The sequence below is a fragment of the Colletotrichum truncatum genome (assembly GCF_014235925.2).
Source record: "Colletotrichum truncatum strain CMES1059 chromosome Unknown Contig_0011, whole genome shotgun sequence".
NCBI lineage: Eukaryota > Fungi > Ascomycota > Sordariomycetes > Glomerellales > Glomerellaceae > Colletotrichum > Colletotrichum truncatum.
The window spans coordinates 1038201-1065942 of NW_027222408.1; the positions used below are offsets into that span (position 1 = coordinate 1038201).

The 27742-nt window shown below is 52.5% G+C and overlaps 9 protein-coding genes across 9 annotated transcripts; 5 read left to right on the top strand and 4 right to left on the bottom strand.

Annotated features, from left to right (window-relative positions):
- Window positions 1-632: 632 nt before the first annotated feature.
- Window positions 633-4895, top strand: CTRU02_214643 (ankyrin repeat protein; the record flags this gene model as incomplete). The annotated part of the gene is made up of 5 exons (XM_036727833.1): window positions 633-669; window positions 725-863; window positions 918-1175; window positions 1241-1848; window positions 1900-4895. The coding sequence occupies 5 exons, from the start codon at window positions 633-635 to the stop codon at window positions 4893-4895; spliced, it is 4038 nt and encodes a 1345-aa protein (XP_036580362.1).
- Window positions 4896-5633: 738 nt separating this feature from the next.
- On the top strand, window positions 5634-6293 carry CTRU02_214644 (thioredoxin; the record flags this gene model as incomplete). Its single annotated transcript, XM_036727834.1, has 3 exons — window positions 5634-5746; window positions 5858-5968; window positions 6047-6293. The coding sequence occupies 3 exons, from the start codon at window positions 5634-5636 to the stop codon at window positions 6291-6293; spliced, it is 471 nt and encodes a 156-aa protein (XP_036580363.1).
- Window positions 6294-7687: 1394 nt separating this feature from the next.
- CTRU02_214645 (uncharacterized protein) lies at window positions 7688-10646 on the top strand (the record flags this gene model as incomplete). Its single annotated transcript, XM_036727835.1, has 7 exons — window positions 7688-7713; window positions 7764-7901; window positions 7957-8054; window positions 8105-8969; window positions 9050-9402; window positions 9457-9701; window positions 9753-10646. The coding sequence occupies 7 exons, from the start codon at window positions 7688-7690 to the stop codon at window positions 10644-10646; spliced, it is 2619 nt and encodes an 872-aa protein (XP_036580364.1).
- Window positions 10647-10686: 40 nt separating this feature from the next.
- CTRU02_214646 (eukaryotic translation initiation factor eif1a-like protein) lies at window positions 10687-11153 on the bottom strand (the record flags this gene model as incomplete). The annotated part of the gene is made up of 2 exons (XM_036727836.2): window positions 10687-10786; window positions 10849-11153. The coding sequence occupies 2 exons, from the start codon at window positions 11151-11153 to the stop codon at window positions 10687-10689; spliced, it is 405 nt and encodes a 134-aa protein (XP_036580365.2).
- Window positions 11154-11701: 548 nt separating this feature from the next.
- Window positions 11702-13797, bottom strand: CTRU02_214647 (heterokaryon incompatibility protein; the record flags this gene model as incomplete). Its single annotated transcript, XM_070206284.1, has 2 exons — window positions 11702-13347; window positions 13419-13797. 2 exons carry the CDS (start codon window positions 13795-13797, stop codon window positions 11702-11704), a joined length of 2025 nt encoding a protein of 674 aa, XP_070060058.1.
- Window positions 13798-15211: 1414 nt separating this feature from the next.
- CTRU02_214648 (MFS efflux) lies at window positions 15212-16799 on the top strand (the record flags this gene model as incomplete). Its single annotated transcript, XM_036727838.1, has 2 exons — window positions 15212-15645; window positions 15701-16799. 2 exons carry the CDS (start codon window positions 15212-15214, stop codon window positions 16797-16799), a joined length of 1533 nt encoding a protein of 510 aa, XP_036580366.1.
- A 430-nt stretch (window positions 16800-17229) lies between these two features.
- On the bottom strand, window positions 17230-18120 carry CTRU02_214649 (phosphoserine phosphatase; the record flags this gene model as incomplete). Its single annotated transcript, XM_036727837.1, has 3 exons — window positions 17230-17369; window positions 17429-17571; window positions 17633-18120. 3 exons carry the CDS (start codon window positions 18118-18120, stop codon window positions 17230-17232), a joined length of 771 nt encoding a protein of 256 aa, XP_036580367.1.
- Window positions 18121-19193: 1073 nt separating this feature from the next.
- On the top strand, window positions 19194-20693 carry CTRU02_214650 (she9 mdm33 family protein; the record flags this gene model as incomplete). Its single annotated transcript, XM_036727839.1, has 1 exon — window positions 19194-20693. One exon carries the CDS (start codon window positions 19194-19196, stop codon window positions 20691-20693), a length of 1500 nt encoding a protein of 499 aa, XP_036580368.1.
- Window positions 20694-22118: 1425 nt separating this feature from the next.
- Window positions 22119-25080, bottom strand: CTRU02_214651 (calcium-independent protein kinase C; the record flags this gene model as incomplete). Its single annotated transcript, XM_036727840.1, has 3 exons — window positions 22119-24229; window positions 24295-24561; window positions 24621-25080. The coding sequence occupies 3 exons, from the start codon at window positions 25078-25080 to the stop codon at window positions 22119-22121; spliced, it is 2838 nt and encodes a 945-aa protein (XP_036580369.1).
- Window positions 25081-27742: the final 2662 nt, after the last annotated feature.

Genomic DNA, 27742 nt, shown 5'->3' on the forward strand with positions numbered 1-27742 from the left:
CCCACGTACTACACGTGAAATTCAAGTAAATGTAAAAAAGCTTCCTTCCTTCAGCTTCAATTGCTCTCAGATCCTGCATAAAGTTTTGTGGGAATATTCAGCCCACTGACTGGAATCGGCAACATTGTTAAGCGCTGGAGTGGCTCAGCGCTTAACAATGTTGCCTATTTGCGCCCTACCTGCAGACACCCCACCAACCAACAGGGCGACGAGACCCAGTACAATAGCTGAAATGGCTGGTTTCTGGAGACCCGAGTAGCGACCAACAGATCCGTTGTCTTTCAATTCGTCCATTAATTTATCCCTAACCCCGGGGATGATCGACCATCATGCGGTAGCGGTTCGCTGCGCACTCTTAAAATGTCCGCCTATGCAACGATATGTTGGTGACGTCTACAAAATTAGTAACTCTGGCCAGGGACTTTTTCCAGTCGAGAGGTATGGGTCGATCCTACTACCTAAGATACCCCTCAGAGGGCTCCCATGCCCATGTATGAACGAGGCCACCCTCCATTCTCCCTCCTCTAATGTTCTGCTCGACTGCTAACTCTCGATTATAACGTAAAATGCATGATTTTTTGAGAGTCCATTACTATTATAGCTTTTGATATCGTCGCTATCAGTATTCGGACATGGACGAGAACCGTCCTGTTCGCCTCTTGTCCCTCGGTAAATGTTACAAGCCCAGTTTCACAAACGTCATAGCTAATTCTGTTGGGAACAGATGGAGGCGGTATACGAGGGGTTTCTTCCATTCTTATTCTTAAGGAGGTCATGCGTCAGGTCAATGTTGACCGTAAATTAAAAGACCACCTCCAACCATGGCAGGTCTTCGATCTAATAGGAGGAACCAGTACGGGTGGGTAAGTAATAGTGCACAAATCTGGAATAACAGTTCTCTCTAAAATTTCTCACAGCATCATAGCTCTCATGCTCGGTTGCCTCAGGATGTCGGTCGATGAGTGCTATGAGGTCTACTTAAAGCTTGCAAAAACAATATTTAAGCCCAAGCGCTGGAAATGTGATGTCTTTAATCGCGGTCTCGATCTCATCTCTGCCAAGGAGCGATACGACTCGGCCAAGATGGAAGAGCTGGTTATGCAAATCATCAAAGAACGAACAGGATCTCGAAACTCCATGCTTCAAGATCCACAACGAGCGTCCTCGTGCAAAGTGTAGGTCATGAAGTACTGATATGTCCCGATTTCGAACAGAGTTTCTGACTCATATGGCCTGACAGCTTCGTAACAACAGTCCGCGCCGAGGACAATGAACTGCTTCTTCTCCGATCATACGTAAACAAACAACAGCTAGACACACATTCGTCTTCCTTCGAGATGTGGGAGGCGTTACGAGCCACCTCCGCTGCAAGTACCTACTTTAAAGAGTACCGTCGCGGAAATGAAGGATACGTCGACGGCGCCTTCAAAAGCAACAACCCCATATTCGAGGTTCATAATGAAGCCGCAGACCTCTGGCCGGGCCGCGACGTCTTTCTTATTAGTATCGGCACAGGAACGAAACCGAACGAGCCACTAGGTGGGCACGTCGTTAAGCTTGCCCGATCTATGACCAGACTTGTCACAGCAACGGAAGGGACTTGGATCAGATTTCATCGGACTCATAAGCATTTGGCGGAAGATAGCCGTCTTTTTCGTTTCAGCGCTCCTGGTATTGGGGTGGTCGATTTGGGGAACTACAAGATGATGGGTGATGTCGCCATGAAAACGGGGACATATTTGCGAGATACGACCACGGCTCGTGATGTTTCGGCGTGTTCCAAGGAGATGTTAGAGATTCAGACGAAAGAATACACGACTGTGCATAAGCTCTCGAAAAACGAAATGGGTATGTTTTTTCGTCAGTTCAACAAGACACATGGCTGATTTGTTTTTTCAGATTGCCTCAAACTCTTATCTGCCGCTGGGGGCTCCTACGAAAGCCACAGGTTAAGCATCGAGAATCCTGTAAAGGGAACTTGCCAGTGGTTTCTTGAACATAAAAAATTTACTAAATGGTTGAAAGAGTCTTCATCTTCTCTTCTCTGGGTAACGGCGAATCCAGGCTGCGGCAAATCCGTTCTATCAAGCTTTCTTGTGGACGTCTTGTCTAAAAAGTTTCCTGAAACAAGCATCTGTCATTTCTTCTTCAAGGCCGGCGAGGATGATCGGCAACATTCCCACCAGGCTCTTTGTTCCATTCTGCACCAAATCTTCAAAACGCATCCTAAGGCGATCAAGGTCGCCATGGGCACCTACTCTTCCAACAATGCCACCCATTTTACTCAGAACATCGAATCGTTGTGGGAAACTCTATGTAAAACATCGGACTCTCTACCATCGAAGCAGATCATTTGCGTCATTGACGCATTGGATGAGTGTAGCGAAGGTTCAAGGAACCGGCTAATCGACCTCCTAGTCAACACGTTTCCCCAGATGGTTGGTAGCCGAAAGTTGCTCGGTCGTCTCAAGATTATAGTGACAAGCCGACCTTGGGCGAGTATTGAGAGTCGCTTCCGTTACCTTAGCTGTGTCCGTCTGCGAGGGGAAGATGAGGCATCCTCTCTATCCAAGGACATTGAAACCATGGTCAAGGTCAAGGTTGAGAAGCTGAAGACGGAAGGTACAATTTCACGAGAAGCTTGTTCTATTCTTGAAGCATCTCTCGCTAAAGGGGCTGACCGCACATTTCTCTGGGCATCATTGGTGCTTGAAACAATTTCTCATCTCCCATCGCGAAAACTCAGTGCCGTCAAGGCCACGCTCAAAGTTGTTCCAGCCGACCTGGATCAACTATACGAAACTGCCCTATCGGGTGTCACAGACTTACAAGCCTCGACTAAAATGCTACGAGTAATTCTTGCAGCGACCCGACCACTTACACTCGATGAGCTCAACATGGCCACCAGCATCAGTTCACAACACCAGACTGTCCAGGACCTTCTAGATGATATGGAGCCTAATATGGAATACACGGTGAAGAGTCTCGGAGGCTTCTTTGTAAGGGTCATAAACTCCTCTGTTCATCTAGTACACCAAACCGCTCGAGACTTTTTGCTGCAAACTGCGGCTACTAGGTCTACGGCTTGGCAGCACTGCCTTACTATTTCGGAATGTCACTCAACGATGGCTTGGTCGACGGTCAACTTCCTGCTTCTGAAGGGATGGCCAAGCAGGGGAGAGACTCCCACTGCGGATACTGTATACGCTTCCAACAGAAAGCTGTTGAAATCGCTACCGCCCGCGGCAGCAGACTTTTATGCGTACGCCACTAAAAGTTGGGCAGATCATACTCAAAAGCAGGAAGATGGATCCCAAATGGACGCCGCATTGCGCCAACGGATCGCAATTCTTTGCAACTCGTCCAAGCCAGGCTTTCAAACGTGGTGGTTTATGTTGGCAGGCACAACTTATATTCTCAAAGGTAAATGGGATACCGAGTCAATGCGGGACTTTACGACCTTTTGTCAATATCCGCTGCATTTTGCAGCTAACAACGGCCACTATGTTACGATGAGAGGCTTGCTGGACTCGGAATCCTGTGTCGTCACATCGCGGGATAATAAGGACTTTGACTGTTTGGTCGCGGCGTCGTTCGCGCAAGAAGTCGCTGTCGTCAGATGGTTGTTAACTAACTTTGACAACTCATGTTTTCAGTTGGGTATAGCTTTGCAGGGTGCTTATGAGATGGACATTGTCAGACTCTTGGTTGACACGGGGGTTGATCTTAAGCAAGAATACTTGATGCCATTTTCGAAAAGCAGACTCAGCTGGACTCTTCTACAGTCAGCCGCCATCTTCGGAAGCAAAGAAAAACTGAAGTTTTTGCTGAGCAAAAATGCAGGATGCCTGGCAAGAGCTATATGCACAACTGCGGGATGTGATCGGCCAGCTTCAATGCAAATCCTGCTAGCCGCTGAAGACCGTAGGAGCAAAGAAGATAGACTGCAGAACCTCAAAGAAGCGTTAAGATTGGCTGGTGAGAAAGGAAAAGCTTTCACTAGAAGGGTTCTGCTGGACACCGGCGTGACAGATCCGGAAGGTTTTGATTTGTCACCTGGCTTGCTGAATGCCACGATGCTCGGTTGCTCCAAGGAAAACATTGAAGCACTTATCCAAGATGGTGCCAAAGACGACGATGGAAAGGCGCTGTCATCACGTGCAACATTCGGTGACGTCGAGGGTGTCCAAACACTGCTCTCTCTGCTGGAATATTCGACGAGGCATCTAAACGAGGCTTTGTTGATATTTTTCGACACACAACTGGGCGCCGAGCTGGGAGAGCACTTACTCGGGACAATCAAGCGAGTTCTGTCATCTGGCAATCGAAGGCTGTCTAATCCATTCCCCATTAAACCGTTTCTCGGAGAGGATCAACATACGAACGAAGTATTCCTCAAGCTGATGTCGGCTAAGAATGCGCGACTTCCAGCTGCAAGATTCCACCAAGCAGTGTGCTATGCAATTGCAATGGATGAACAACTTGCACTTTTTCTGGTGAAAAGTCGTTTCGAATTGCAGAACCACACCGGGACATGGGAATTACTGGAATATCTCGCATTGGCATGTCTTTGGGGATGCAAAGCTATGATCCAGCATATATGTGAGGCTGAAGGCAGTTTGGACTCATCGAAGCTACCACGCATGTTACTCCTTCGCGCTGTTACTGTATCTGGTAATGTGGAGGCCCTAGACTTCATACTAAGAAATTTACGGCTGGGGGAGTCTAGAGAATTGTTACCCGAAGCCATTGGCAAGGAATTCGCTGCTCAGTGGGCTATGGTTGAGAAGACGATGGGAACCAGCTGTGCTACAGCCTCTCCGCTGGACATTGCGACTAAGCTGGGATACCAAGAGTCGACGGCCAAGCTACTGGCAGGGAATAATAGGACTTAATACAGTTTTTCGGGCACAGTACCTAGGTATGTTGGTTCGGGGCGCGTGGTGTATTTTTGGATTCGTATCTTGTTGGTTGGGGCGGCGATGCTGATTGGATAAACGGCATACGTTCTCAGTCCTACGTGAACCGGCTAGACGCAGGCGCAGTGAATAATTTGGAATGATCGCATTTGATGACTTCTAATCTAAGATATTACCGATGTATTGCCACATTGATATCGAAAGTCCGAGATGAGCTTACTCAAGGCGAGTGATGACTGAGATGCCAAGTCAGTCGGCATTTGAAGATGTGAAATCAACGGGAAGCCCGAGCTCCGCGATGGATCACCGAGAGCCGTTGAGGGAAATAGTGGATACAGTGATGAGGCCCAAGCCTGGGGCAAGGGGCACATGTGGTACAAAGATTTCTGCAGTAATTTCGCGCAGACGGCAGGTACCCTGTGTGGCTTGCTGGCCCAAAAGGTTGGTATTCTCGCGTCATCGACACCCTGGAGCCCTGACAAATCAAGAAAGGAATTTACTAGCAAAGCCCATGTCACTCACTGATTCTGTGCTGCGGGCAGCTACTTTACGACATCCACATTGAGCCTTCCGAGCGAATTCTGGCAGTTCAGACGCCCTTTGCCTACCCAACCACACCTCTCAGCCTCTAAGCTGTTTCTCCCCCTTCCCCTCCGTACTATTTAGTCTGATTTCCTCCCGCGTCACCGCCGAGTGCCCCTCCTTCCATCCCACATGTCTCTCAGACTCTTCAGACCCGTACAACGCATCGCGAAATCTTCAATTCCTTCTACCTACAGGAACTTCCACGCATCTTCGCCCAACATGGTTGTCCACAACCTCACCAGGTAGGTTTAGCTCTCCCTCAGCTTGAAACTATCAGCGGGCGGCATTGTCCGCATTGCATCCGAGAAATTCGGCCTTCTGTTCACACTTGCTAACGCATTTTGCCTATACAGCAAGGCCGAGTTCGACGCCCTCCTCGAGGACAAGACCAAGCCCGCCGTCATCCTTGATGCCTTTGCTACCTGGTGCGGTCCCTGCAAGGCCATCGCTCCTATTCTTGTCAAGTAAGGCGTCCTGCCAGTTCATCCTTGGCAAAATCCCAGATTCATGAAGCCATTTGGCTGACGCATTAATGTTTTCAGCCTTTCCAACCACAAGGACAACAAAAAACTTCACTTCGTCAAGCTTGATGTCGACGAGATCCCCGAGGTGAGCCAGGAGCTTGGCATTCGCGCCATGCCCACCTTCATCATTTTCAAGCACGGCCAGAAGGCTCAAGAGATCGTCGGTGCCAACCCCAACGCACTTACTCAGGCTGTTGCCAAGCTTGCTGAGGAGTTCCCTTCCCCGGACAAGGAAGAGCCCGCGCCCGCGGCCGCTTCTGAGTAAACAACATCTAGACTTGAAGGTTTGGGGAATAAAATTATAAGAAAAAAAAATGTCAACAAGGAACTGCCAATTGGACGCTGAGCGCGTTCGGCACTAGATACCACATTGCAATACCAAAGCATATATTTACCACAAATGTCCGCCCTTTGACAGTTGTTCGTGGTAGTGTCATTCCTTGACTGCACATGTCGTGTATGATGTGATATGGCGGAACTACTCATGATGTACTCTCCTATCCACCTGAAATTGTCTGCTGTCTGCAACTAGACCTTAGCTTCTAATCGTGGTGCTGACAGTTGATATCTGATTGAACGAGCACTAGACCTTAGCTTCTAATCGTGGTGCTGACAGTTGATATCTGATTGAACGAGCACTCATTTTTACCAATACCTCCAAGTCACGATGACGCGATGCTGGCAAAGACGGTATTGGCATGGGGGTGAATGAAAATGCATCAAATTATGCCAAAAAAAAAAAAAAAAAAAAAAAAAACTCATTGACGGGGGAAAAGACATGGCCTGGCATCAAATCGATTTTCCAGATTGGGTTCCAACTTCGGCATGTAGTGCCAGAATCTAGCGGTTTTCCATTTGGCAACAAGAGAACTTCTTAGTTGGGCAATTGGCCAAGATCCGACGGTGTACCCCGGCACCACCTGTAACCCCCCAAGGAATGACTGCCGCCGCAAACCATGTGCTACCCTGGCCGGCGTTAAGTCAGTCCGCTGATGTGGGAGATTGAGGCTCAGGAAATTGATTAGCGTTGCACATCTTACCTTACCCAATGACCTCATCTTGACAGCCCCGGTGAGAAACATCCCACACGCTTTTCGGTGACGAAAACACCTCAGCACGATAAGCCCCGTTCCTGTCACCGAAAGGCGTTGCCAATCGCCTCATAAAAAGCAAACATGGCGGTCTTTGTCGGCTCCTGCGGCCGATTTCCGCAATGGCCGGGGTGAGTCAAACCCAATGCCGTTGGGGCCCCGCGCCGGTTTTCGCCCCGGTACCGCGGGGGCGCTTGTCCGCGGGAAGAACGCCCCCCAGCCTCAAAACTGGTGTGCGTGACCAACCCCAGCAGCCATGGCACGATTCTTCATGCAGCAAATCACGCAAAGGCGTAGCTAGTGTTTGTCCCAATCAGATGGTTGTTGGTGCATTTAAAGGTTGTCCGACCTCATCCAAACCCAAGCGGTCAGACCCGATCCTTGTTGATTAAAGCCGACTTCCATTACGTCTTGCCTCGGAGACAGCTCTTGTTTCGATAACCTTTCTGACGACTCTCATACAGCGATTCTTATCATATAAGAGGTCGACCTGTCACGACCGAAAGAAGTCTCCGAATATAACAACTCAATTTGACGGCTAAGCAAGTGCCCTTGTAACGATAACAAGATGACGAACCACATTGTTGTACTTGGGTAAGTAAACTTTAAACGTGTTTGTGAATCGGGTCGCTAACCATGTCCAGCGCCGGTGTGTCGGGCCTCACCACCGCTCTGCTGTTGTCCAAGAGCAAGGCCAACTCCGTCACTGTCATTTCGAAGCACATGCCCGGTGACTATGACATCGAATACACCTCGCCCTGGGCTGGCGCCAACGTTCTACCGTGAGATCTTCTTCATTAGAACATGAAACGACTGAAACTAACCAGTACGCTCAAGCATGGCACCAGCTACTGACAGCAGATGGGAGAGAAGAACATGGCCCGAGATCAAGCGCCTGGCCGCCGAAGTGCCTGAAGCTGGCATTCACTTCCAGAGTCAGTTGTTCTCACTAAACACTCATAGCCAGTTGATTAACGTATCACAGAGAGTTTGGTGTACCGCCGCAAGAAAGATATTGAGGCTGGCGGCAACCCCTACGATGCCCTCTACTCCGTCGACCCGTGGTACCGCGATTTGATGCCCGATTACCGCGAACTGCGTCAGGACGAGTTGCCTGAAAACGCCCACTCGGGCTGCGAGTTCACTTCTGTCTGCATCAACACGGCGCTCTACCTCCCCTGGCTCGTCGGACAGTGCCGCAAGAACGGTGTCGTTTTCAAGCGTGCCGTTCTGTCGCATATCCATGAAGCCAAGAACCTGCATCACACAGGCAACCCGGCTGACATTATCATTAATGCCTCCGGCCTGTTGGCGCGCAAGTTGGGCGGCGTCGAGGATTTGACCGTCCGCCCGGCCCGCGGGCAGATTGTTGTGGTACGGAACGAGATCGAGCCTATGGCCACTATTTCCGGTACCGACGACGGGCCGACGGAAGTGTGCTACATGATGACGCGGGCGGGCGGCGGTGGCACGATCCTGGGAGGTACTTATGACAAGGATAACTGGGACCCCAACCCCGACCCCAACATCGCCATCAGGATTATGAAGCGCTGCATTGAGCTGTCCCCGAAGTTGACGGGTGGTAAGGGCCCCGAGGCTCTGAGCATCATCCGTCATGGTGTCGGACTAAGGCCGTACCGCGAGGACGGTGTCAGGATTGAGATTGACCAGAAGACTTTTGCGGACGGTACTCCCATTGTTCACAATTATGGCCATGCTGGATGGGGATACCAGGGCTCATATGGTTGCTCCGAGAAGGTTGTTGAGCTGGTGAACCAGATCAGATCAGAGAAGGGAGAGAACCTGGCAAATGAGCCCAGGGTTTTCTCTTGGGACCGGCCTAGCAAGTTGTAATTATTTTCTGTGATAATTCCTTATACTATGAGATGATTCAGTGAAAACTACTTTTTGACATTAAAACATGAGAAAGGAAAAAAAAGGTTGCTTCCAAAACCAAGACAGTTGTAGTTGTGCCTGCCGTGACTCCTTTGACTCAACAGTACGTATTGATATTCCCGAGGTTGCCGCACAGTGCGGCGTACCTGCAGTTCGCGACAGCTTGCAGAAGCTCCCCTGTCCATCACCAAGCTTCACGACCGACAATCCCACGGCACGGCTGGCGTAGCTACACCATGGCCGAATCAGCACCCCCAATTCACGTGCAAGCGACGCGACTGATCCTCGATATTGCAAACGGTCGCCATGCGCTCTCCAAGGTCATCCCGCCGCTGCTCCTCGCACTGGATGCTGTCCTATGCGGTCTGATCATATGGAAAGTTCCATGTTAGCTTCGTCTTGCTCTGCACCTAGGGCCCCAGACACTGACATTCCTTGCAGACACCGAAATCGACTGGGTAGCCTACATGGAGCAGGTGGCTCAGTTTGTCACGGGCGAGCGCGACTACACTAAGATCAAAGGCGGCACCGGACCCCTCGTCTACCCTGCCGCTCACGTCTACACCTACACAGGGCTCTACTACCTCACCGACGAAGGGAAGAACATTTTCCTGGCTCAACAGCTGTTTGCCATTCTCTACCTTGCTACTCTAGCTGTAGTCATGGCCTGCTACTGGCAGGCAAAGGTATGTCGTTTTCTCCTAAACGACAGACAAAGCTGACATCTCTCTTTACAGGTACCGCCATACATCTTCCCACTCCTGATCCTCTCCAAACGACTCCACAGCGTCTTCGTCCTGCGCTGCTTTAACGACTGTTTCGCGACATTCTTCCTCTGGCTAGCCATTTTCTTCTTCCAGAAGCGACTCTGGACGCCGGGCGCAATACTCTACAGCTGGGGTTTGGGAATCAAGATGTCACTCTTGCTGGTCCTGCCCGCCGTGGGCGTGATACTCTTCCTCGGACGAGGCTTCGAGGGCAGCCTGCGCGCGGCATGGCTCATGGCACAACTACAAATCCTCATTGGCGTGCCGTTCTTTACGAATAACGCGAAGGGGTACCTCGGTCGCGCATTCGAGCTCTCGCGGCAGTTCTTCTTCAAGTGGACGGTCAACTGGCGCTTCGTGGGCGAGGAAACGTTCCTCAGCAAGCCATTCTCTATCGCGCTGCTGGGCCTGCACGTAGCCGCTCTGCTGGTCTTCATCTTGACCCGCTGGCTCAACCCTGCGCAGCGCCCGCTGTCATCACTCGTGCCCGCCATGCTCAAGGGCAAGTCGCCGTTTGCGAAGCTGGAGGAGGCTCAGGTAGCCAGCCGAGTGACGCCCCGCTACGTTCTCACGACAATCCTTTCGGCCAACGTAATGGGCTTGCTCTTCGCCAGGTCTCTGCATTACCAGTTCTACGCCTATCTAGCTTGGTCTACGCCGTACCTTCTCTGGCGCAGCGGCCTTCCCGTCTACCTCGTCTATCTGCTCTGGGCGGTGCAGGAGTGGGCCTGGAACGTCTATCCCAGCACGAACACGAGCTCGCAGGTCGTCGTCGGTGTTATGGCCGTCACCGTCATTGCGGCGTGGTTTGCGGCGGCGGACGAGGGCAAGCCGGCGGAGAAGCTGGAGTCGAAGAAGCGGTGATGTATGGGTGTTGTCGTAAGTCGTTAGGGTCGCTAAAAAATCAATACTCGTCTTCCGAGTCGGACGGCGGCATCTTGCCGACGTTGGAGTCGCTTTCGTCTTCGTCTTCCTCGTATCTGTTCTTTGCGAATTCCTTCGGCCTGTTCAGACCCGTCAGCAATGGCACGTAGACGACGCAACGCACAGAAATTGTGGGACGCACCAGTAAGGCTGCTTGCGCCAGGCCTTCTCGTCGCGGACGACGTTGATAATCTCGCCCATTACCCGACCATCCGGCTCGTCGTATCTCTCCGCCAGAACATATCCGCCTCGCTTGATCCAGATGGTGTTGCGGAAGCGCTGCGCCAGCTCGAAAACCAGATCCTTCTTGTTGGGCAATTCGCAGTTGTACAGGTTGTTACCCTCGGCCTTGATGACGCGCACAATGGCCTGGTTCTTCTCAAGATTGTCGGGAGGTGTCAGTGTCTCCTCGGCGGCTGCCTGAGCGGTGCGTTTAGGGCGTCCCATGATGTTGAGTTGGTGAGGTTACGGACTTAAGTGCGTCAAGATGCGTGGAATGGTCTCGAAGACAAATCAGGAACTTTTTTTGGTGGCGATGGTGGGGTAGTTTTTCGTCAGTGGGATTTTTTGGAGGACGGACGCGGGGCAGATTTGGGTGGTCAAATTGCGTTTAGCGCGCCTCAATAGGGGAACCTTGCTGGCCTGCCCAGTGTCTGGGGAGACATTATCCACTAGTGTGCTCTGCTTTTAGCTTGGGTCTACAGGCGGCATAATAAGAGACAGTGTCAAATACCATGATGCGATACTAGCCGAGAGGATTGAAAAAGGAAAAAGAAACAAAAAAAAAACCTAATCACTTATGAATATCAGCCTCTTTTGGTCGGGCTGTATTGACTGTGCTTCTTCACTATCATTTCGACCTAGTGCTTGTGAAAGGGCTCTATATCGTTGACTTTGTTGATCATTGACCTTTTTTAATTGCTTTGAAGGCTCGAAAACAACTCTTGTTACAACCGTTCTCAATTGAAAAGTGCATGTAAATACATCTTCCTTCATCAAACCAAGGTTATTACCGTTCGCTCTATAGTGTCCGATTTTAACGCTTGTAATAGACCCTCCTCCGGAGACTCAAAACAGCCGATTCTCTTGTAGATGTTGTCCGGTATGCTCACGGGGGCCAAAAGCAGACACTTGATAGAATAGAAATCGCGGTCTTCGCCCAAGAGTTGCATGTCACTCGTTTTCCGCCACTTGATTGGCAACAAGTACAGCTCTCCGGTGTCTTCGACAAGATGCCCCGAGGTATCAGGCAAGGGCGACAAAACAGTCATCGGCTCGAATTGCTCGTTCCGTGGTTTAACATGGAGCTGTTCGTATGACAACGGATGTCGCTGGTAAGAGCCTGCAATGACGGTGCCGTTCAATTTCAAGAAACCACCGGTGACGTTGACCGTTGGGTCCGCGCCTTTTGTCGCCACGTCGGCATCCAAAAGCTCAACAAGCAGCTGATGAGCCGGGTCCCAGGTAAAGTTCGATACTTCGCCGTCGATTGAGGCCCAAGACCACGAGGGGGCACGGTAAGTGGCCGACGCAGCTGTCGGCTCCTCGACGTACCAGTCGAGCTGCTCGAGAATCCGGGATCTCCATAGGCCGGCCAGATACTCTTGGCCAGTAACTTCCTGGAAAAGCTTCGCGACGCCCGATATAGCGTAGAGCTTGTCGCTAGGCCTCGTGAACTGCCTGTAGCCATAATGGCTCATTACATCTTGCCACAAGCTCAGTGTTTCGTCCCCTAACCGGTTGCTGTTGCGGCAGTGCGGCTCTTCACTTAGCCTCTTTTTGGTCTCGTCAGATGCCGCCATTAAACGGTCGAGGTTTTTAGTTGATTCGTGAAATGGGATCCCGTGGGGAAATCCTTCACATTTGTCTGTTTCATGGCACTCCCACAAGAGTTGAGATCCAGCGAAATGAAGCAACCGTGGAGCTAAAAATGTTTCCTGAAAGACCCAGCCTCGGGTGTGCAAGGTTTCCCTTTTTCTATACATGTGGGAGATATAATAGTCTTCTTCGAAGATGAAGTATTGTTCAGGAGAGGATGCAGCAAGAGTCGTGCTTACAATACCCGGTTCATGATCGTCTCTAGGCTCGCGGGCACGGAAGAGGCCGCCGTCAGGGTCATTAGAGGCGGATGCTGCGACGTTGCAGGCAGAGTTGGCGTAGACCTGCCTCATCATCGGCGCCTCGGCCTCCCAGTCATCTGTAGAGTCCTGAATGATGCATAGGCAATCTATCCATAGGTAACGAACGCCGAATCGCCGCGCAACGGCAACCAGGTCTTGGAACGTCTTGGGTAGCTCTGAGATGAGGCTTCCGCCGCGGCGAAAGGTATTCAAGGTTGAACCCAGAAGCAAAAGCTGCTGTCCTACGCCCCAGCGGTAGCTCAATGTCATGTAGCGAGGAGCTGGCGGCTGGGACGCAAGATCTTCCGATGTTATGCACAGTTTCCATTCTGCGTCTCCTGAAAGCCCGACATCGACAAGCCTAGTGGGAAGCCAATGAGGAGTCATTGTCGGCAAGTTTCTACATTTCTGGTGAGACGAAAGACAGTCTTGAAACCAGGAGTATGCCACATCTAGTGTTCTTGGCGAGCCAGTGTTGTCGTCAAATCTGGGAAAAGTGAATAAGGAACGGTACCGGCTATCTGAGTACAGCTATTAGCCATATGTGTCGTGAGTTTCGTTCTAATCAATGGGGAAATGAAACATTCCTTACCATCTAGATGAAGCATCTGGAAGATGTTGACTCCCCAAGTGACTTCATCTTGGTGGTCTGTTGCCGGAACACTGTGCCAGACGTCTACGTTGAATGTTGGTAATCCACTGTCCGAGTCCGTTCTATGGATCCGAAAGGTCATCGGTTTCCATGAGTCTTCGTCCACGGTCTCCCACCCATGAGAATTCACCCAACTATCTGTGGATCTCTCATGATGCTTCCATATAGAAGAGCAGATGAAGCATGTCGTGGCAGCTTTGCGAAATCCCTCGAGGGTTTGTCCCTTGGGCTCGAAATCGCGATCATGGTTTCTGGCCTGCGTGGGTTGAAATACCTGGACACAGGTTGAACACCACTCTCTTGAGGCTGGAATAGACATCTCAGGTGAGCGTTCTGAAATTCACTTGTCAGCGCTGATAGATCATGAAGTCACCTATGATGCCCGCTAAACTACTTGGGGAGGTGTAAGACGAGCTTATGAAGTTGGTACCCCACTCTCCTCGACACAGGGAAGAAGCCATCATCCGATAGGCTGCGTCACAAAGTAGCCTGTATCTACAGTCCTATCGGTAACACCTACCGATGCGAGAACTGGGTGTCAACTTGCAACTCTCAACAAGATGTCTGCTTAGCCTTCGTTGGAAGATTTAGGCTTCATATAACCAACACTACATTCCGTATGTACGAATAGATGTAGAACTCTCTTCTAAATAAAAGGTGAAGGGGCTGCAGGAAATATTTGCAAGGCAAAGTAAACTTACAGATATCTGTTCAACAGAGCTCGAGCTGTATTCAAATCCAGCAATAGTAGACAGCGAAACTAACCAAGTAGTTTTAGTAGCATCCAGCATGATTTGCGCTCTTTTTCATCGAAATTGAATATTCCAAGCCTCTACCTGAACATGTGTCAAATGATGTTATGAAATATTAAGAGTGTCGATAGTATCTATCAAAAAGAATATGTCGATCAAGTTAGTCAACGAGAGGCTCTCAGCTTGCTTTGCAATTAAGCTTACAATAAAGTATAATACGAAAGATCCAGACAAACGAAAGTTGAAATAAGGCGTGATATCATCCGCCATCTGAGTAAGACTCAGCGTGAGATATTCACGTGAGATATTCAAGTGCGATTAGATTAAACTATCTCATTCAGCATTTGTTAGTTAGACAACCTGGTAATACTCAGTGAAACTGTTCAAGTTCGAAAAGACAAGTGGTCCAAAACAGCACCAAATCACAGTCAACTTGTTCGATAAAAAGGAGTCATAGTCCATTAGCTGTCACACCATAATCGTAAGCGGTCTATTTCTGAATTATGTCATTTCTGATGATCATGAATTTCAAAAGACAACTACTGGTGGTGGGTTGTAAGAAGCTGAACCAAAGCTAACCTGGGATCAACCACATGCCATCCAAATTCATCTATAAATCTTCATATCAGTTGTGTCTGTTGGAGAGCTTCTTATGCATTTGTAAGCAGTGAACTTGCAGTATCAGCCCGCTCATAGGGCCCATATCTCCTATGACGTTCGCCGTAGGTTGATCATGGACCAGAAAGGTCAGCTGACATGCACCCGTCGCGAGGTGTATCTTGCACTTCCCTACCCGTCTTTGATCTGGCACCGGATGTAAGTAGTCATTTCAGCGGAGCTTTCATGTATTGCGCCAGCCGTCTGTTATAAATTCTGGTCATTCCCAGCTCGCCGCATCAGAAATTTACCTGGTTCTTGTTCTCAAAGTGCATGACAAACTATCGATTTTCCACGGAATTCAAATCCCGATAAAGCCCCACTATGGAAACGTCAATGTTCAAGGCCATCGTGCAAGTCGAATCCGACAGCCGCGAAGATAACCATCCCACATTGCCCACCGCACCAGCCAAAGCCGTCCCTCGGACATATCCCAATGCTCATCACCGCGAGAATGGCTCAATCGAACTTCAACGTATCGACACAAACAATGCCAACGTCAAGAGCAGTGGCAGCGGCAACAAGAGCCCAGGAGGCAGCGCTGCACCCTCCCGCGCCCAATCGCCCACTCGTTCGCCTACTGCCTCCGAGAGTGACGTCGAGATGAGCCGCCCACCAAGTCCCCCAGCAGTTGAGGCTTTTCAAAGCATCACGAACCCGTATATGAACCGCTTCCGCCTAGCCGCTGCCTGTCTAATCAACTTCGGCAATGGCCTCAACGACAGCGCACCAGGTGCCATCATCCCGTACATGGAGAAGTAAGTATCCATTCAACACTTACTCATACAGTAAACAGGACACTGACTGCCTCAGATACTACGATATCGGCTACGCGATAGTCTCTACAATCTTCGTAGGCAATGCATTCGGCTTCATCATTGGGGCCACCTTTCTCGAGTCCCTCCGCGCCAAACTCGGCCGCGCCCGTCTCCTCGCCCTAGCCCAGTCTGTGATCGCTCTGGCGTACGTCCCCATCCTCGCCCAGGCCCCGTTCCCGTTAGTTGTCGTCTCCTTCTTCATGATCGGCTTTGGCATGTCGCTCAATATCGCAATCAACAACGTCTTCTGCGGCTCCCTTCGCGAGGCCACCGCTGCTCTCGGGTACCTACACGGCGCGTACGGCTTGGGCGGCACAATCGGCCCACTGATGGCCACGGCACTGGTGACGCAAGCCCATGCGCGCTGGAGCACGTACTACTTCATCACGTTGGGCCTCGCCGCTTTCAACGCCGTCTTCTCGACTTGGTCCTTCTGGAAGTACGAGCGCGAGCTTCCTCTATCCGCTCAACAGCAGCAGCAGACTGCGGACGCAGACACCTCCGCCCAGCTGCTTTCCATGTTCTCCGCCCTCAAGACGCGCATCGTTCTCCTCGGCGCGCTGTTCATCTTCGCTTACCAGGGAGCGGAGGTGTCCATCTCTGGCTGGGTCATCTCCTTCCTCATCACCGAGCGCGAGGGCAACCCCGAAGCCGTCGGCTACGTCACGGCAGGTTTCTGGGGCGGCATCACGCTTGGTCGGTTCCTGCTGTCTCACCCGGCGGCCCTCATCGGCGAGAAGCGATCCGTCTTCTTCGCCACGGCCGGCGCGGCCGTATTCCAGATACTGGTGTGGTGGGTCCCGAATGTCGTCGGCCCCGCGGTGTCGGTCGCCCTCGTCGGTTTGCTGCTCGGGCCGATTTATGCATGCGCCGCGGCCGTGTTCATGAGGGGCATGACGAGGCAAGAGAGGGTGAGCGGAATGGGAGTCATCAGTGCCTTTGGTAGTTCGGGAGGTGCGGTTGCGCCGTTCACAACGGGTATCCTTGCCCAGGCGGTGGGTGCGTGGGTGTTGCACCCGATTGCTCTGGGTTTGTTTGTCGTGATGATGGCGAGCTGGTTCGCTGTTCCGCACTCGAGAAAGCGGAATGAGTAAAGAACCGGATAAGGATAGAGTGACTGGAAAAATGGCGGAGCTAGACAATGGGTCGGAAGTTGGCCATCCCAACATGAGCCGCATCGGTCAGGAAATGGCGGAGTGTCTTGTTTGGGATATCTCAGCGACGAGGGAAAAATGGGTATTTGATGATCGAGTGTTGGCGGCTTGGAATACAGCTGCCGGGAAAATTGAGTATCCATCGAAGGAATCCTGCCATAGTCAGAGGAACACACAAGAAAAACACTCATTGTGTTGGAGGTTGAGTCGCCATCGGCGGGCAATTGGCAAAAGCAACGCTTTGGTATTTGTCTGTACTTTGTACCCTAGACCCAATCCATGTCTATGTCTATCATAAAGAAATGTCCAAACCTCATTTACGCTGTATGTCTAACCGTCTCACACTCTAAATTCGTTTTTTAATGAAAATCTAGTGGTGAATGCGTCCCCGCGCAGCGTCCTTGACGCTGACCTTGCCGTCAACAATCTGCTTGACCGTGTCCAGGATGTCGGAGAAGTCGTTAAAGGTGACGAAAGAGACGTTCTCCTTCTCGCACCACGTAACGAGATCTGCCAGGTCGATTAGCGCTCATTGAGCCTAACAAGTGAGATACAATTTAGGGGCTTACCCTTGCCGCGCTTGGCAAACAGCAAATCAGTCTCGCGGGCCGCGGAAAGATCGGAGACACCATCGCCAGCGTAGAACATGACGGGGCGCTCGGGAAGGGAAGAGTACTTGCGCAGCTCAATGGACTTGTCGTGGCCGTGGATGCTACAGAAAATATCAGTTTCTGGCTCTCTCATTCCAGTGCCAAAAAAAAAGGGTCACCTACCTGTCGTCGTGGTAGACAATCTGCCAGCCGCCCTCATCGTTGATGCTCTTGCCCTCGCGGGGTGCGACCTGGTTGCTGACGATCTGAATGTGGTCGACCTCCTCCTCGCCGAGCCACTGCACAAGAAGAGCGCGAATAATGGGCCTCATGCCGCCGGAGATGATGACAACGGGGATGTTGTTCTCCTTGGCCCAGAAGTAGAACTCCTTGAAGACGGGGTCGAGCTTGACGTTCTTCTTGAGCAGCTCGATGCACTGGTCAAAGGGCAGGGTGACGCTGTCCATCATCTCGCGGAAGTTATCGCGGAAGAACTTCTTGCCCTCGAGTACTGCCACGTTTCCATCGCGGCGCTTCTCGTAGCCGAAGCCAATGGTGTCGGTCAAAAAGTCGTTGGAGTCCTCGAGGGTGATTGTGCCGTCGAAGTCGGTGAAGAAGATGAACTTGGGGTTCGTGGCGAGAGCCGGGGTGTCGTTGACCTGGGAGCCCATTTTGGCGGTGGTTTTTTTCAGAAAAAAGAAAAGAACGAATGAGGTGTTTTGGTTGTGAGATGTAAGAGTGAGAGTGAGAGTGAGATCTAGTCTATTGACACCAGTCGGGATCAAAGGAGGGGGAGGGGCAGGGTAGATGAAATAGCTCGCAAAGTCAACAATGAGAGAGAGTAATAGAGTGGGTCACGGAAGTTGTCAAAGAGACGGAAGATGAGCCAACGGGTTTATATACGGCGCAAGAAATCCAAGCCGCCGCCCGGACATGCAATTTTCAACTTCGGATGGGTGTCAATTTTCGTCTGCAGGCGGACGAGGTAAGGAATCGCCTCCCAGTCATCCTCGTCCATACATCTCATCACGTAGTTGTACAAGTGACAACTTATTCTATCTGTTGAGTCAATCTACAGGAATCGAACCTAGCCAAGGCAATAAAAAATAAATAAAAAATAACACTCAACATCAGTGGCCGTCAAGGGAAACCCGCCTTCAAAAGCTCCCACCCAGTGACGACATCGGGCCCCCTTCGGCGGAACCCCCGTTCAGTCCCCGTATCGAGTCCACGAGGAGGACCCTTGGGCATGGTTTTACCAAGATCTCATCCACTGAAGCCCGCCCTAAGAGACACTCAGTGCTCCGTAGTCTCAGTTGAACCCCACCCCCCACCACACGTGCGGTAAGCACGGTAAATCTCTGCTTTTTCCGCTAAACGGTACGTATCTTTGCCCTCCGTCTCGGGCATTCTTCGCCCTTCTTTTTGTTCCACTATTGAACCGCTCTCAACCCCCCCGGCACCGGCCCGACCGCTAACATAGTCTCGCCCAATCAGACAGGCGGTGAGGGCTTTGCTCTTCTCACCAATTGAGCTGTCCTTCGGCAGTAAACCCGCCGCAACAGCACCACCCCATCACCGTCCAAACTTTCCACTCAGTCGTCCCGTCGCCCGGCTCCCGCCTCGACCACCTCGGCCCTCTCCTCAAAAAAAACCAAGACAACCACCCTACGTCACCGCCAATTGGTTTTTTCCCCCCTCCAGCGGCAGGTCAATTGGCAGACCCCGTCGACGCAGGGCAAAGATGCACCCCATCGCCCGGCCGGCATCGCGCCTGGTCCACGCCCGCCTCGGCCTGCACGCCTCAGCCGCCCTCCAGCGATGGCCCGCGGCAGCTTTGTCTCTCCGACGTAGTGCGCCGACGCCGTCTCAACGGCTCTACTCCTCCTTCCCTCCTTTCCCTCCTCCTTCTCCTCCTCCGCCGAGCTCCTCCGCCTCCAAGGAAGAAATCAAACAAGCTTCCCCAACAAGCGAGTCGAGCTCCCCGTCATCGCCGAGCACAGAACCGAGCTCAAGCTCCACCGCATCTTCCGACTCAACCACCACTAGCACATCCTCACCCAATAGCTCAGCAGACTCCAAGACGTCAAAAGATGCAGCCCCCCACGACCCTCTCCCCGATACTGCCTCCAAAATCTACACTGCCCTCCCCCCGGCGCTATCCGAGAAACTCTCCCACCTAATGGACACCCTCCAAACCCGCCTCCTAACCGCCTCGACGACCCTCAACGCTCTGACAGGGTACGCTCCTATCGAGGCCATCAAGCACCAAAACACCCTCCTCGAGACCCGCCTCGCCGAAGCCCAGGACCTCGTCCGCACCGCCAGACTGACCTACAAGACGACCAACGCGAAGCGCGCCGCCACCCAGCGCGAAGTCACCACGCTCCTCGCGCGCAAAGAGACGTGGTCGCCCTCCGACCTCGAGCGCTTCACACAGCTGTACCGGACCGACCACGAACTCGAGCAGGAGGTCGCCGCGGCCTCCGAGGCCCTGACGGATGCGGAGCACGCTGAGCAGGCACTGGGCCAGCAGCTCAACGCGGGCATCCTCAAGAGATACCACGAGGAGCAGATCTGGTCTGATAGAATCCGCCGCGCGTCGACGTGGGGTACTTGGGGCCTCATGGGCGTCAACGTGCTTCTCTTCCTCGTCTTGCAATTCATCGCTGAGCCGTGGAAGAGGAGACGTCTCGTCCGCGGCGTCGTCGAGCAGGAGAAGACCGTGCTGGAGGGCGTGACGGCGGAGCTCGCCAGTCTCAGGGCTACCTTGTTGCAGAGGGACGAAGTACCTGCTCCGGCGACGGCTGTGGCGGCAGCAGAAGTGCCCGTAGCAGAGGAGACGGTCCTTGCCGCCGCCGAGGAGGAGGAGCAGCAGCAGCAGCAGCAGCAGCAGCAGCAGCAGCAGTCTGCGACTGAAGAAGTCCTGGCCGCGGAGGTAGACAAGGCCGCCGTTGAGGAGCCGGTCGAGAAGCTGGCCGAGGAACCCGCGGTGCAGAGCGAGCTGGATCGCGAGATCGTCAGCGCTCTGGATTCGTTGGAGAAGGAGACGATCGTCGGGTCCACGACGTGGCGCGAGTTCCTTTCTGACCCGGCGCTGTGGAAGGCGCGGCTCGTAGACCTGTACTCTGAGCGCCGCATCGACCTGCGCATGCGCGACGCCTCCATCATCGCTCTCGAGGGCGCCGCTGCCGGTGCTACACTGGCCGGAGGCCTGGCCATCTTGCTCCTGCGTCGAACATGAGGAAGGCAAAAGAAGAGGGGAAAAAAAAAAAAAAAACAAGAACAAGACGTTGCTACTCCGCTACGATTTGTATATAACAACACTGTACAATATGATACCATATAGAAAGAGCATGAGGACGACCTCACAGAAAGATAAAAAATCACTGCCCAGTGGCGGCTCTGCGCATGTCACCCTTGGATGTTACCATCAAAGGTTCCGTCTATTAAAAGAAGCTGCGGCGGGGGTTCCGCGGTATATCACAGATGTAGACTCTAGCCGTAATCCGAACGAATCGGCCACCCCACCCTTCCATCCTTTTCTTTCCAAATGTCCACGTAGCGAACGACCGGGGCAACACTTTTTTTTTTCGCGTCTTCTCCCTACATCGTGTCCACCATCGCTGTGTTTCCTCGCTTGCGCCTCCGGGTCGCCACTACTTGGCGACCCGCAGCGTCTTCATGTTGACCGAGACCGGGGCCTGGCATCCTCGTAAGGCGCTTGGTATCCTAAGACGCTCTGCCCTTGTCCCTTCTTGGTCCGCATTCATCCCCAAACTTTTTACTTTTCACATCGGGCATCGTCACCTCGTCACCTCATCAACTCCAAACAACACTTTCATCATTCTTCGTCGCTCAGTCAAAGTCGGCAGTGTAAGAGAAGCCGCGGAACTCTTCCTGCATAGCTTGAGACAGAACTGCGTCGTGTTAGTCTTGTTACCATACATGAGGGTTAACATAAGCGTACCTGATTGGACGGGAGTAAGAACAGGCGTCACGCTCGTGAATTCGGAATCGAAGTTGCTGGTATCCGTGGCGCTCTTAATCTGCGGCAGGAATGGCGGTGCGACGCGCTTGTGATAGATGTCATCCCAGTTGATGTTCCTAAAGAACGGCTGGTTCATGACTTCCTGCGCATCTGTCGGGCCGCTACCCAGGCGCTGGTCGGGCTCACGCGTAAGAAGCTTCTGAAGAATAGACACGGAATCTCTCGGCATGTGGATCGGGTACAGAGGCTCATCGGCGAGAATGGCGTCGTAAATTTCGTCCTCATCCTCACCACGGAACGGTGACTGCTGGAGAAGCATCTGGTATATCAAGACACCAAACGCCCACCAGTCAACGGCGCGGCCGTACTTCTTATCAAGGAGAATCTGTGCTGTGGTCAGTCAAGCCCGATTTGACACAAATACTGGATACATACCTCCGGGGCCATGAACTCAGGAGTACCGCAGAAGGTGCTGGTTGTGGAGCCGAACCACATGTCCTCCTTGCAAAGACCATAATCGGCAATCTTGATATGTCCATCCAGCGTCAACAAGATGTTGTCGAGCTTCAAATCACGGTAAATGACGCCGTTCTCGTGGAAGTACTTAAGTGCCAAGCAGACTTCGGCAGCATAGAATCTGTAACATGTTAGCGTTGAATCCTTCAGACCATCATGGGATTACTCGACGTACTGCGCTCGCTTGGTGCCGAATTGGCCGCGCTGGATGTGAAGCATGAGATCACCACCACTAATATATTCCATGACGAAGTAGACACGGGTCTCAGTCTGGAAGCAGGCGTGGAGATTGGTCAAGAACGGATGTCTCTCCCGGTTGGCGATGAGGAACACTCGCTTCTCTGACCGAATGCTCTCCACTTCGTCGTTTTCAATAATGAACTCCTTCTTAAGCACCTTAATGGCATAGAGCCTCTTAGATCGCTTCGTCTCCGCAAGCATGACCTTTCCGAAGTTACCCTTACCAAGCACGGCCAAGAAGTTGAAGTGATCCAAGCCAATACGCTGGCCGGTACCAGGGTCGGTGGCGGATGGCAACGGCTTACGTCCAGCACTGGGAACGCCACCGGTCGCAATGGGCGACAGCTGCGGGGCCTCTTGCAACTTGGGCGAAGAGACGGGCGGCTGTTGCGGCTGCTGCTGGTACATTTGCTGCTGTTGAGGGGGTGGCTGCGAATACTGTTGAGGTGGGGGTTGTTGTTGAACAGGTCGTTGTTGTTGCTGTTGATGTTGTTGCTGCTGTTGCTGCTGCTGCACAGAAGGCTGCTGGGGATAGGCGTTGACAGCCGCGTAGTCTGCAGGGTTGTACTTGCGCTGCTGCCCATAGGGATCGTCCTGGCCCTGATCGTGCTGAGATCCGTAGCCACTGCCTCCGCCATATCTTCCATAGTCCTGCGACTGAGGCTTCTGCTGTGCCATCGATCCACCCATGGCGGCACTGGCCGCTGCTGCGGCCGCCGAGCTGGAAGATGTCCGATCAGGGTGGGATGGCCTCTGGCCAGGCGGAGATTGTTGTTGCTGGTACATGAGCTTGGCAGCCTCGGTGGCCTCGGGTGAGCCGTGAGCATATGGCGCCTGGCCAGCAGCACTGTGAGGCGGGGAGCTCATGGTGCTGGTGGGGCTCGTCGGCTTCCTGAGGGTGCGGTCGCTCAAGGAAGAGGAAGTCTTGTTCTTGTTGATCATACGCGTTGACTTGATACCCTCCAAAATCTGGTTGGCCACCGCCATCGACATGCCACAGAAGTCAGGGACAAGGTGAACGCAAGAAGAATGCGCCGTGAGACCACATTCCAAACACTTTCTGCAGTTCTTCTTGCCAAAAGGCAAGATGTAACCGCAGTGACAACACCAGTTTGCCGTCATGTTGGAGAAAGCCTGGAATCTGTGGGGGATACGGTGGTTGATCTTCTCCTCGTCCGGATCCGTCTCCGCATTGCTCTTGCTGATGCACTTGGTGACCACACTGGTATAACACTTGGTATGGCAAGTGTACTTGCAGTCCTCGCACTGCATGCCGGTGGAGTACTTGAGGAAGTCTCCGCAAAGGGCGCAGCGCATGATGTTGTAGAACTGGTGCTGGACGAACTTGTGACCGTACATCTCATGGACTTCCTCCTTGCGCTGACGAACGGCACCCTTTCGGCCCAGTCCTTGAAGGTCCAATGGGCGGCGGTCCTTGTTCTGCTTGAGGAAACCCAGAGACAGCTGGATCTGGCCGGCGGGCTCAAGGTTGAACCAGCCGTCAATAGGCTGTTGGGGGATCGCCTGCATGGGCATGGGGCCGGGGGCGCCTTGCTGGCCTTGCTGAGGAGTACCGGGCGAAGGCGGGGGAGCGCCGAAGGACTGCTGCTGCTGTTGCTGAGGGTTCATGGGGAACTGCGGTGGCGGGGCTCCCATCCTATCAGCAGAAACCCATCCAGAGTTGGTAATCTCAGCCTCGATCTTCTTCCTTCTCATCTCCTCAGCGATGTCGGAAATTCGCACCCACAGCATAGCAATGGGAATGGCATGCTCGCCAGGCTTGTCGTAAACCGTGAGCTCAATCTCGTTGGCCTTGTCAACGTCGATGGTGTGGTATTCGGCTTCCCACTTGTCCGTTCGGGTAACTCTTGTACGAGCGACAACATTGTCTTCAACCTTGACGGCGATAAATGTCTCGGGGCCGCGAGCGAAGCGGCTCATGGAGGCGTGATCAACGTCCTTGATCTGCCCGACCCGAATAGAAAGCTGACCAGTAAGGGGCTTTCGGAGGTTGGGCATGTTGATCGAGTCATCTGTTCAGCAGAGTGAGTATTTGGTGGAGTTAGACAGGGCGGATGCGCCAAAATTAGAGACATACCATCGGGACTATCGGCGGTGTCCATGTCGATGTGAAGCTCCTCGTAGCGCTTCATAGCCTGCTTCAGCAGCAGAATCTTTTGCTTGCTCTCAACCCTCCTGGCAGCGGCATCGGCTCTGCTCTTGCGGTCACCCTCCATGCCGTACAGCTGAACCATCTTCTCGACACCCTTTAGGTACTGCTCCTCCAAATTGAGCTTGAACTGAATCTGAGACAGCATAAGCTGGATACGAGGGCCGAGATAAGGGGTATCATATTTAATCAGGTCTATGGAAGGTTAGCTGTTAGGTACCGTATAAGGGTAGCTGGGATGGCGCGGTACGAACCGAGTTTGGTAAAGTTGGGGCGCGGCTTAGGAATAGAGGACGAGGGACCGGGAGGGGCGTAAGGATGGCGAGGAGGCATCAAGTCGGCGTGGCCACCGATCTGGCTGTACTGGACATTACCGCCAGAGACGGCGCTGCCAGCGCCGTAGCCGCCGCGTTCTGCCCATCCGCCAGAAGCGTCCTTGGGAGGAGGCGGGGGTGCGTCGTCCATGTCGCCGCTGAGGGGTCTGTCAGAGGGGGAGCTGAGGGACATGTTGTCCATGCCGCGGCGCATCTGAGCCTCGCGGAGCTTCTCCTCAAAGAACTGCAAGTTCCTCCGACCATCGCGCATCTGTGAGTCGAGTCTGGAACGGACGGCCTCATTGTTTGTCTGAGCTCGCATAGCATTGGCAGCATTGAGCAGAGCCTTCTCGCGCTCAATCTTCTTGAGGATATTCTGAATAGCGTCTTCTTCGTTCATGTTGGGCGGTGGGGGTGCGCGACTCCACGCGCGGGGGAAGGTGGGTGGTAGTGGTCTGTTGGGTGTGGACTGTTGAGAGGTAGGAGATGTGGTGGATGATGCTGGCGTATGGTATGTCCAACAATAACGATGATGGTGTTAAAGCTGGATTTAACCTTGAGGATGCGAGCTGCCTGGTGAGGGCGTGTGGTAAAGTATGGGATATACGATACAAACAACACGGCACGAGACTAGACGAGGGGATAAGGCCAGGTCTGGAGGTGGAGGTGTTCAGAAGTGGACGCTTGACTTGGATGGATACCGGAGAGGTTCGGCGTCGGGAGGGGCTCGGGCAGGCCTGAATTTGCACAACGGAAGGATCGGTCTGTCGGCGGTCGGTGTCGGGACTATCACGACAGAGATCGGTGGGTGCGGCCAGCCCTCGAAGAGTGGTGTTGTTTTTCGCAGGTTGGGCTGGTTGGTTAAAAGATGTCGTCAGTGGGTTTTGGAGCAGGACACAAGACTGGGGGGGGGAAGGATTGGGAGGGGTTGCTCGCAGTGGAGGTGAGGTCCTACTACACTACTACCTGGGCATGGTACTATTACTGCCTTGGGCTGGCTTCGGTGTGAGAGACAAGCCAATACTTGGGGAAGTTATGTAATAAGAGGTGATTGTCTTGTATATGGAAGTACCTTGAATTTTGTCCTACAACCAGGGAATAAAATGGTACGTACCCCGCGTAGGTGGGAGGGGGACGACAACGAGATGGAGGGGTGTTACGAAAGCGCCTGGGCGGGCGAAGCAACTTTGTAACTCGATGTGAAGATGGCAGGCAAGCTATAATGTGTGATTTGGGACGATTGTTTGAATTGGATCCAATCTAGTCTCTGGGTGTGCATATGGCCGATAGTATTAACAATAGTAGTGTTTATGTTCCAGCAGCCGCAGCAGCAGGTTGGCGACGAGTTTATTTGTTTTTTCTTTTTTTCTTTACCCTGCTTCATTATTTCATCCCAGCAGTAACAAATAGTATTTCGTCAGTCTTCCACTTACTACTGGCCCCTGGGAAGGGTTCCATTCTCTTCCAGGTGAAGCGTCCCGTTTCTGATGCCCAACACGCAAGTCTGGGAGCATTCATTGCGGGTACCTGAGCTCCTCTCTGCTGCTTGTACCACAGTACTGCGGTACTCTGGCACCAAGGAGTACAGGCCACACCGCGTGCAATAATTCCATGTACCTACGGCTAGCTACTACTGCTACTTCGTTGTACGTAGGCAAGCAGGTGAGGCCAAGGTACCGAGGCGTAGGCTGATGGCTCAGTCCAGTCCTGGTTCCCTGTCTTAGGCATTTGTTTGGTCGGCACTCAATCAAATCAATCAATTTTGGCGGCGCCTTGCAGAAAAAAAAGTCCTGGACCAGACGTGGGGCTCCTAGGACTTTTTGCTGTTTCACCACGGTGAAGATTCACCTTCTGCGCCAATCATTCAGTCAAACAGCGCCCAACACTCCAACCAGCCAACAGCAGTGTACTTATCCCGGCAAGGCTGCCATTTCTATTCGTCTTATTACCGTGTTATTTCTCTTCCTCTCCACCTTGGGCGTTTGCTTATACCCTTTTGTCAGACGGACAACCAAATGCTCTTAATTTCAGCTATTGATCATGACCTTACAAGAACATCGGCAAGATGGATGCTCTGGCTGATCTGCACAAGTACCTCAGGCAAGAGGCCAGACTTCTTCCTATTGTCCTTGGCCAACGAGTTATTAACCTGGTATCTTCCTTGTACATAACAACGGATACCTCTGGTGATTGGCAAACATGACTGGACGACAAGTTGCTGCATTCCACCAACCCACCCACCAACAAACCCTCTTATCACACTTGGCTCCCACTCCCTTACTCACCCCGCACCCTCACCACACCTCACTCATTCACTCACTCACCACCATAACCCAGCCAAAACAATTGCTCATTTATTACCGCCACCACCAAACGCCCACAGCTGTGGTCCACCCGTCGCCTATTACTACGTAGTACACAGCCAACCAGTCTTGCGAGTCTCTTTTCTCGGGAACTTTTTCAGAGCTCCGGTTTATTCTTTCCCAAGTGGCTCATCCTACGCCCTTGACCAGCTTATTGCTCACTACTTGCTCACTGCAGCTCTTCATCGCCCGATCCATAAAACCAAACCACCCCGTCGCTCTTAGTTCCCCCAGCTCACAATCAACCATTACCATCTAGTAAACATACTAGTAGTAGTGCACACTGCGCACTCCCCATGATCTGATGATGCAGCCTTGAGCTTTCCCGTTCCTCCCGCCCTAGCTATTTCCTTCCCTACCGCAGTAGCGCTCCTTCCAATCGCAATCCCTCCGTCATTATCCGCCGCAAGTCTGCAACGGCCGGCCATCTACCGGCCCTTCTTTTTAAGTCTCCGATGATCCCATGAAACGGCACATGTCAAAACCCGCTTTCTTCCAACAACCACCATTCCAGTTTTTCACTCATGGTAAAAACAGAAATACGCTGGAGCTAGAATTCTCCCCTAAACTCTCCTTCGAGAGCCGCCACAACGCCACACCTCTACCTCGTGATTGGACTCAGCCGTCCCCAACGAACCCCGGCTGACCCTACACTGCCGACCAATTCGCACCAAAAAAATGCCCCGTTCCACCAGCTAT